Source organism: Stegastes partitus, unplaced genomic scaffold (genome assembly GCF_000690725.1).
Source record: "Stegastes partitus isolate 25-593 unplaced genomic scaffold, Stegastes_partitus-1.0.2 Scaffold706, whole genome shotgun sequence".
NCBI classification, from domain to species: Eukaryota; Metazoa; Chordata; class Actinopteri; family Pomacentridae; genus Stegastes; species Stegastes partitus.
The window spans coordinates 235,870-246,395 of NW_007578437.1; the positions used below are offsets into that span (position 1 = coordinate 235,870).

The following is a 10,526-nucleotide window of genomic DNA, read 5'->3' on the forward strand; positions in this document are numbered from 1 at the left end:
ATCAGAAAGGATCGCATCCACTAACATGTCGGGGGAGGCGTTGAGAGTGTTTAGACAAATAAATACGTCAGTGTTTATCAGGCGACGGGAGGGGTAGGTCCCGTCATCGTTTCACAACTTTTTTTCTTTTTTTGGGGCTTCATTTGAGTCGAAGCTGAGATAAATTACAGTTTAGTCCTTGAGAAAATCAATTGCGAGTCTCCCGGGGGACCGAAAATGGTTTTGCGCCGCGTACAGTCAGCTCTTTATGTCAGAAATACATAATCCCTCCAGCTCAGACGAATTCAAGGAGCCAGGACAGTGCTTTATTACATGCTAGGGATGTGTCTGACAACCAGCTTGCTTTTTTTTTGTTTTGTTTTGTCTCAGCAGGTTCGAGTACAAGCAAGCAATCCCTTTATGTTTCTCTCGCAGGCATGATCCCTATTATGCAATATTAAGCACACTTAAGCAAACTCTGCAGCAGCGGAAGTGCTTTTGTGCTCATAGGATCTGCACTACAGAACAGAGGCCCCATTAAATGTCACCTAAATCTGTTTAGAAAGATTAAATGCTAATAGCGAAGATATTTTAGCTTCTCGGGATCTTATTGAAGTTTCTTTTCGCGTCTTTTTTTTACTGTGTTTTATATGTCATTGCCTCACAAACATGAACAGTTATTGTCCTTGTGAAATCTGTCCAGTTGATGAGAGCGGTGACCGGCGTTTTCTGAATGCTTAATGGTTTCCTCCCTCCTTTTCTTTTTTTTATTTGACAGAACAATAAAAGTACTGGAAAGGACAAAGCCAGGATTCTACACACCTGTGATTGGATGTGAGCTCGTATTGACCCGAGACCATTAAAAATGGAGTTGCTATGGAAACTTATACTGCTGCTGTCATTGGTGGAGTGTCTGGCAGGTAAGTCTCCTAAATGTGCACTTTTTTATGTTGGTGTATGTGGCCTGTGAATTGTTATTTATGGATTTCTTTTTTTTTTTTTCGCGATCGCACCTCCATGTTCGGAACAGATGGTGCTTAAAAGCCAAATGGAAAAATACATATAAAAAAAAAAAAAGGTTTTATGGCAAAAGAGCACCTAAAGCTCTCCACCAATTTTACAAATGGTTCACGTTGTTGTCTTTTCATTGGCAGCTCAAGGCAGCAAATCAGCATTCCTTCAGTTGTGCATAGCAACTATCTCAGTTTTTTTTCTCAGGCAGTGAATGCTGTTGGAAAAAGAATAAGCCCAGGTTTCCATCTCTGAAAGACAGCTCCTATCTCGCAGCTGAATGTGCAGTCATTCATTCTAAAGAGCGCCTCAATTGTTACCCTAATTGAGATTGCGCTGGTAGTAGTACAGGAATCTTGTCATTGATCTTGCTTTTAATGAGAGATCTAATTTTCCTCCAAAATGTTCAGGGTCAAATGTTAGTTCTCTTCAGAATGTCAGAGTCTGAAACTGAGAACAAGATGAATAAGGGCTTTGTTGCTTGAGCGCAGTATCTTGAGGAATGAGTAATCTTTCATGTTGCCTCGCTCAAATCCAGCAGCCCCTCCTCACAGCTGGGACCTAAAATAATTAGTGTGCGTCGGTGTGTGCGCTTGTGACTGTAACTCTGTGTATTTATTTGTGGGCACGCGTCTTTTTTTTTTTTTTTTTTAAAGCACAACAGCATGTCGGAACCTAAATTTGCCTACATGGCAATTAGAATCACTTATCACTAAATCCAATACACATCAGTGGATGTCTAATGAGGCTTTCCTCAGGGAACTGTGGCTCACTCTGGGATTAAGATCTACGCTGCAATTCTGGATCACGTATTATGGCCTACTTAAACATTCTCTTAAACACAGGCGAGTGAACGCCTTCAACGCTGATGAAAATCCCGCCACGGACCTGACGGGGTTTTGATGTCAGACAAAAGCGCTTCGAGTAGACAATTCAAGCCTGCTGTGTGTGCGGCCACTAAAATTTACTCTTTACAATCACAAGCAGCAGAAACCACATTCAGAGTTATCTATTCAAAGCAATTTAGTACTTAACAATGGAGCAGAGGGCAAATCGTTTCTGAAAAGCATTGTGTTGCACAGCCCTTGCCTCACTCTTGAGACTCACAGTCGGTAACACAGAGTAACTGAGCATTAATATTCAGTGTGGGCCTACATTACATATGCTCTGCTTACAAGGCGAGTATGGCGCAATATAACTACAGACCTCTAAAGCCTCTGCGTTCTACGAAAGACTCGTTTTAGTATGCAGACCTGCCACGCCGGGTAGAGACAGCTCAGTGTGAGGAGTTGTTTCTTGGTAGGTTATTTATCCAGAAGTGTTGTTTTTTATAAAAAAAACAGTAGGCATCGGCTGTGTGGGAGAGCAGCGAGGCCAAGGGGATGTCATTCCCACTGTGAGTTCATCTGGAGTTAACCACCTCTCCTCCCCGTTCTTCTCTGAGGGTCTGCGCGGCCCGAGGCAGGGGCGTGGACTATATGTGTAAATGAGAGAAGTAAGAGAGAGAGCACAGAGGTCAGGCTGGATGTGGTTTTGCCCTCGCAGAAGAACCCAACATTCACACAGCGAGGCGCTTCCAGCACTGGATCAACAGTCTTCAACTGACAGAAGCGGGTTTCATCATAGAACTGGGTCGACGGGTCGCAAAGGTGTGCTGCCGAGAAAAGTAGAAGCAGCTCTCGAGAAAGTGAAGGCTGCAAAGAGAGGATTGAATTTCATTTTAATTAACACACTGCATTGTTGTAAAACATTCAAATAAATCAAAGCGGTAATATACAGCAATCTGGTCATTAGGAGAAACTAAAAAAAAAAAGCCTCGGGAAGGGAAATGAAGTTGTTGTTCATATTCCCTCTTATTACACAAACCACTTGCCAAAAAAACATTAATCGTTTGATGCAAAAAAAATATTGATTCTGAAACACTTTACCACAAGCTCAATGAATTTTGCAAGCAGTTGCCTAAAAAAACAAAAACTAATTGGCAGAGTGGAATCACAGAAACATCTGTAGTTGGCTTTGAAGGGCTACAATTTAGCCATGATGGAAGCAGAAATGTAAACACATTCAGTAAGACTGCTGTTAAGCCTCTAACCAGCAATCAAATGTTGTTTTTTTTTATTTGTTTGTTTCCCCACAGAATAAATAAGAATTAACTTTGGGGGAAGAAATCTTTTCCATGATTCCTTAAGTGGGTGTCTGCAGCCTCAGAGAAGTAATGCATTTTAGGCGCAAGGTCTTGATGTTTATTTTTGCCTGAAAAGTCGACGAAATTCTCAAGGATGTGTTGAAAGTGGAGTGATATGATTAGATGTTTGGTGCTCAGAAATCGTTTACCTCACACTGTTTATTACAGGCCAATCAGAAATAAGTGTTCAACAAAGCTGGAATGAGTTTTCATTGTGCGCAGCTAGAGTGGCTCCACACAGCCACCGTGGAAGAAAATCAAAGTAAGGCTCGTGTGACTGTAACCTGTCAGCCTGAAAGGTCGGATTCCCATTTTATATCCTAATACAGGTGCTTTTTGGTCACTTGTACCGATCCTCCTGTCCCTGTTGAAGACATCTGCGACAAATGCACAAGTTAAAATAGGACTCTTTTTTTTTTTTTGGTTAAATCGAGTAGGTATCTTCCAAACTTCTTTTTATGAACAAAAGTGTGGTTTCCTTGCTGAGCTGCAGGGGGATATAGTGCAAGAAAGAGCAAATTTCGTAATAAAAAGTCTACTTTGGAATACATTATTTGATCCGACTAATTTCAGCTGCTTAACTTTGCTAAAACTAAAGGTAATAAAAAGAAAAAAGTACTGCGCATTTCATCCCCCCTCTCTCTGACTTTGACATTTAGAGCGGATCTCTTCACAGCCAGAACGAACAAGAGAAACGATAACAGTGACAAAAAAAAAAGCTGTTTTAATCTATTCTGTAAGTACAGTTTTGGGACAGACTTTAAAAAAAAAAGTGAATCTACCCTTAATTACGACAGAGCCAGCAGCTTTCCCTAAATAAAGCAGAGAAGGCTTATGACTTTATCCGCACCTCTGTTCGCTTAAATCAGGCTCAGTGATGCTAAATGAAGGGGCTGCTTATGGCCGGCATCATAATCTCTAAGAACTACTTATACTTCACTCTGCATCCACGTTTATGCATCGCAGAGATGAGCGGAGTTTCAAATATTGACTTATCTCATTGATTCATCTGAACATGGCAAAGCCTTTTAGGAATACTTAAGCAAGGATTTTACTGCAGCTTTGAAGTTTTGTATATGTGAAGACTGGGGGGGACTATTCCTCTGTGAATCTCCCTCCCATAGACGGACGTATTTATTTATTTATTTGCTGCATGCAGGGATGAAAAATCATCCAATTTAATCGTCTGTGCGTTCAGTGTAGCTGTAGCTATTTATCTGCAGTAGCTCATCTGAACTGTGCATCATTTCTTGTAAATACATCGGCATCAATGAAACAGCAATGTACATTTGTGACAGGAAGCTTGCAATAGCCTGGAGCGCTGCTCAGAGCTTCCAATACTGCCTCATTTCATTGTCTTTGTCTGTTTATGCTGAAATTACCCATCTGTCAACTTTACTGTTCACTATTGTGAATATTTAGCTTCTATTGTCTTACAGAGAAGCCGAGGCTTAACAGTTAACACGGCGATAATCATCAGAAACTATCAAACACTCTTTTCATCATTAATTTCCAGTCACACATACAGTAGGTTCATTAGCAAGTCCCGGTGAACGAGAAAACTATGATATTTTGGATTTGTTTCGCAAATTGTTAACGCTGTTTATGAGATTTATGTTACAGCCGTTTTTAAACAGAAAAAAAAAAAAGGAATCCACTTTCCATTTGTGGAAACTATCAAATCGCCCGTCACAAAAGGACGACAGCATGAATGATGTTGTCTGATGTGTATCATGCATATCCTGAATTGCAGCCGACTGCGTTATTTAAAATGCCGTTTTTTTGATTTCATTGTTCAGCCATCATCCATATTGTCAGAAATGAAAACCAGTCATTTTCAGATCAGGCCTTCTTTAAGTACCTATGATTAGAAACCTAATGGTCAAGTTTTAAACCATGATAAATGTTTCCATTAGTTCACATCATGGCATCTGGTGAGTGACAAATAGCCTTCTAACCAATGCTGAGGAGGAAAAGGTGCGGATATTAATACAATTACATGATAAATGGCATTCTCAGAACCAATATGTTCCTGGCTTTATGTAGACATTCAATACAGAGTGCAACAACAACAACAACAACAACAAAAAAACGGCTTTAATTTGCCGTTCTCTGACATATGGACCTAATCAATTCTGTGTTTCCCCCAGTGAACATGGCATTGGATACCCCTGATACATGGGGCTGTTATTGCATTTCAGATGCACTACCTGTGATTAGCTGGAGAACGGTGTAAAGCGGTTGGGTATTGGTTGGGAATGTGACACATTCGTCTCCTCTCAGACTGTGTCGCTGAAAATGTAATTAACTTAATTAGCGAGTCTGTATTACAGTACAGTACACGCGAGCTGATAGTCGCGGCAGTGAAGTATGGCGTGGTGCATTTTTTTATTCGTTCATGGCTTCTTTCTCCATTTTTAGCATTGGGAATGTTGCAGTCTCTTTTCACAATTTTTTCCAGAGAACATTTGAATTATTAAGCGTTTTATTATTTACAATCATTTCTGTTTTTAAAAGACTCTAAAAGTCAAATCCCACGTATTTCTCAAGCTTGTAGACGAGATGATGGCGATCACACCTCTACTTTGCCCTGAGACATCCCAAATCTTCCATCTGCTCTGGAGTAACATTTGCTGCCCCCTGAATGAGAGACCTTAAAGGTGCACCTTATCGGCCTGGACAGAGGGGGAAGATGCTTTAAAAAGCAAGATTGGCTTTTTTTATTTGATGCATAAAACCCTGAGCTGAAACGAATGGATTTGGGGCCTCACAAACGACCGATACCTCCCCCACAGCCGACTCCCCATGTGCCTGTTTATTCATGCTGAGGTAAGCTGGAGGAATTCATTTGCTGTCAGCTAGTATTGAATTTGAGATTAGTTTTTATTTCAGCCTCTAAAACAGCTCCCTCTGCCTTCCACTTGTGCCGCGATGCTGAGTATTGTGTTGTCGGAGGGGGCCTTAGAAAACATGCGCATATCACCATCTGGCAGCAGGTGACAGATATGAGTAGAGGCGGCCTGTTTTTTTTTTTTAAACACCCTTTCATAATGACCTCCATCTCTGCCCGCGGCATTGTGCAGTCAGCTTCCTGTTAGGCTTCTGGATCAGTGCACTTCTCTGATAGGGAGCGTTCATCATTTTACTTTCTGTATTCTGGGGGCACTGGACCCGCCGCCGTCAGATGACACTCTGGTCTCAACATGAATTCTTGATTCCTCTTCATATCCTAAAAGCGGTAACAATTCATGAACCAGAGTGCCAGAGTTAAATTTTAAACTTCCGCTATCGACCAGATGTCTCTCCAGTCTCCTGTCTTTTTTTTTTTTTTTTTTTGAGGCCGCAAATGTGCCGCCAAAATTTCCTGGGAAAGAGAAATTTCTCCGTTTCTTGGGCTCGTGGATTTCAGACTGCTGTATCGGGTGTAGCATCTCAATGTTTGATTACCAGAAAGCAAACCAAAAATTATTCTACATCCCCTACTGCATCTTACTTTCATTCCCGTTAGGGCGACGTAAGAGTTTCAGAGAGTTTGCATCAGTTTGAACTGAGCCTCCAGGCACAGCCCCCGGAGCTCAATCCCTTCTCATTATTCAGACTCTTCTTTTTTTTTTCCCTTATAATAACAGTTGCCATGGTACTGGCAAAGATCAGGTCAGTTTAGCACCACTGCACCTGCACGCTGCAACCAAATATCTGTCAATTAATTTACCATTACGTAAATATTAAGTCAGATTTATGCACTGTTGTCCACTTAGTAAATAAAAGGTGTAATGCACTCATACAACATCCCCTACCCTTTACCCTCGCTGCAGTAAGTTCTTCTGTTGAGCGGTTGTTTGTGATTTAAGTGATAAGCGAGTGGTCCGACACATTAAAAAGCACCGCGAATCGCTCACCGCGCTCACATTTGTCCACATTCTTAATCAGGAGGTCATGAAAATAAGATGAGCAGAAGCCAGAGGAGATTTTATTTTTTTCCTCCACACTTATTATGAGTATTTAGTATAAAAAAAAAAAAAACCTGCTGCATTTAACAACCTTAAATAACAAAGCAGTTAATTGTTAGAATAGCAATAAAAATTATATTAACCAATACTTATTGCTATGTAATAACCTTTATTGCAGCGATTGCCTCACTCACAGGGTGCATTAACGTTTCCATATACACAGTGTAACTACAAATATCTGAATGAATGTTTGAGCCTTAGCTGTTTTATCGTAAGTGTTTTTTTTTTAGCATCATCAGGTTTTTCTTCATTATTCTCTGTGGTAATCTACAACATACATACTGAATAAATCTCTTACTATTTAACAGTACATTGCAGTGCATGCAGGATTACTAATATTGTAGGAAAAAAATGGAGTATACAAGAAGCAAAGAACTTTAAGTATGTATTAATGTATACAATTCTATATGTATAAGTATGTAATATATGTATGTAATGTATGCTGCAAGGCCCAATAATTACTTTCATGTTTGCTACAGGCCTTATCCTCCTTCCAGGTTTGTGTACAACAAGTGTAAAGATTTATTTTAATATGGACTGTAATGGAAGAGTCTTCTGGTAATCAATCATCTCTCATTGCTGCTTCAAGGGACACGCTTCATGTAACCGAGATTATAATTAGTCGGCCTTTTATTCTGTGTAACTTTCGGAGAGGTTTATCCTTGTGGAGAGGAACAATCAGCGTACAAGGTCCCTTGTCAAACATCTCCACCCTCTCGGAGAGTTATTTTGAGTCTTGAGGATAAATCTGTGCTCCCTGGACTCCAGAGAACCTGAAAATGATACCTGCCTCCCATACAGAGTAGTTACCCTACCTGCAGAATATTCCTGCTTGTGTGGTGTTACAGAAATGCAAATGCATTCTGACAAATCCAAATGAATTCCTCTTCCATCCCAGAAAGACATGTTTATTGTAATGAAGTGTTGACTACCCCTTGGGTCTTCCTCCTCGGTCGTGCCTTCGCAACATGCATTCGGTGTTGTACCTTTGTAATTAACCAGGAAGTGAATGTCACATTAGACATTCTGCTCGGTTGTTCGTGTTTTCACATTTCTTGTTATTTTTCTGTTGTTGTTCAAAGACAATGAATCAACAATATTGCTCAAGGAATATAGAAATATGTGAGATGCTTTATATATTTCTTCAATGCAAAACAACACTTGATGAATAATTATGGTAATAGTCAGTATACATACAGTGCCTGTATGGAACAATACTGTAAAAGTGTAATTCATAGGTTTTTGCAAGCAGTGCTTGTGATTTATTCTGCAAGCAACAGATTGTAGTTGGATGAAATCTGAAATAAAAGCAGAAAGAAAAAACTAAACCAAAAGGCACAAAACAGTCCCTCTGAGGTGATTCCTGTCTCCCAACTTTGGGTTCTGGGCAACAGTTTGATGGGTCAAATTAGAAGGACAGGTTTCAAATGAGGCCTCTCAGTGTTTGTGATGCCGTTTTTATTTCTCATTTTTTATTGGTTGACATCCCCTGGGAAGGTGGTGATAAGTTTGAAGGGTTTAGATTAAATTTTGCTGAAGTGTGGTGGCAACACGGTGTGTCATTGACAGGTCTGTACATTCAGATGTTTGCATTAAAGTTTTATGAAGGTTACCAGCTGATTATGCAGTACCTCTGGGATCTAGTGAGTTTTTTATGACTAATATGAAAAATGCTCATGGGCTGTGCTCACATGGCACACTGATCCATGCTAAACAGAGATATATCGTGATTCACCCTTCTGCTCTGTTGCTTCTTTTCTCTGTAAACCTCCAATATCTGCTTGCCAACAAAGAAAAAAAAGAAATGTTAAAAGTGGGTTTCAGGCTCACCAGGACATCAAAGCTGATGCAGTTTTGTTGGTTCTCCACCCAGGAAGCGGAGTCCTGCTGAGGCCCGTGTTCACCAAACAGCCAGGCAGTGTGGTGTTTCCCATTCAGCCCGGCGAGAACCGCAGAGAGGTGGTGTTTAGCTGCGAGGCCCAGGGACACCCACTACCCTCCTACAGGTAACGCCTGCGGACATGCTTTATGCACACTTTGCACTGTTTTGTTACACTGAACCTTCAGGTAATACCCCAGAGCTTTCCAGTTCAACATTAGTGTTAAAAAAAACAACAAGTGAGACTGGATTTATCGCCCAGGGAAAACTGGGGATTTGCAGACCTTTACGGCTTGCTGCTGCTTACTGCCTGCAATGCTTAGATTCGCTGTCAGTCATGGTTAATTTGAGAATGATTAATTAATTGGCCTCAGTTGTCTGCGGATTGTATATTTTCCACTGGTGGCCGGACATTGATCTGCAGAATTCACTTCGAGAGCTTCCTGTCATCGGTATCAGCGACCAGCGAAAAGATCAAATGACCCCAGAGAATCATGCACCGAAAACAATCTGTTTTCATGACAGACATTGAGCGATGAAGGAAAAACACCAGTGGAGTGTATTTCAAACACCAGAAGTGATGTGGAAGAAGTTTTACTTGGGGCTTTTTTGCTGTTAAAGGCTGCACCAGCATTGCCACGGGGCGTCTGATTTGGAGGTTATCGCTACGTGATAAACACGATACAAATCAGATGATGGACTGAGGAGCAGAGAAACAGTTGCTGCCGGTCGTCCTCGTTCACCAGACCAGTCCTGTGCGGGTTAAACAGTCCCACGGCGACTGCACTAGAAACAGATTGACGCCCATTCCCTTTGCCGCGAAAATGATGACAAATTAAAACAAATGACAAACAATGATTTGCTTTAAAGTGCACCAAGCACATAAGCTATTAATTTATAATCTATCAAATGGGGCTGCGTAGCTGTTGTACTCCCGTCAGCGTAATTAAATGCAAATCGCAAAACCGAGCATTTAATGTGTAATAGGTTGAAACGATCCCTCATAACATCAGCATATGCGGCCGTTAATGTAGCTTGAAGATCCTTGGTGTTATGGCTAATGGACACAAATTGAAATGAATGTACAAGATCTTATCAGTCGGATCGGCTGGAATACTTAATGAGCAATTGGTCACTTTTTCACTGTCTGGATAGTCGGACTTTTTAAATGAAAAGCAGTTTATGGGTTCAGATGTGCAAATTGTTCTGCCCTTCCGAGTTCAAGCTCCGAGAGCAATGCCCGGCTCCGTATGAAATCAAATTTTGTTTTAATTAGCTCTTTAATTACAGCAAGTGCCACCAACTGTGGTCCTTGATATACCACATTAAGAAGTGATTTGCAGATTGATGACAAGCGGTTATGATGTCATACTTTTTATCTCTTTTCATAACAGGGAGGATAGTTAGATAGACATATGAGGTGTGTCAGAAAAGTTCCAGGACTGGTGTCACAAAAGATAGA

At 40.8% G+C, this 10,526-nt stretch overlaps 1 protein-coding gene across 1 annotated transcript in view; it reads left to right on the top strand.

The window, feature by feature from the left end:
* Positions 1-844: 844 nt before the first annotated feature.
* cntn3a.1 (contactin 3a, tandem duplicate 1) overlaps positions 845-10,526 on the top strand; it is a 78,044-nt gene continuing 68,362 nt past the window's right edge. The window contains exons 1-2 of the mRNA XM_008290976.1: positions 845-899; positions 9,059-9,191. Coding sequence (XP_008289198.1) covers positions 845-899; positions 9,059-9,191 — 188 coding nt within the window. The remainder of the gene's footprint in view (positions 900-9,058; positions 9,192-10,526) is intronic.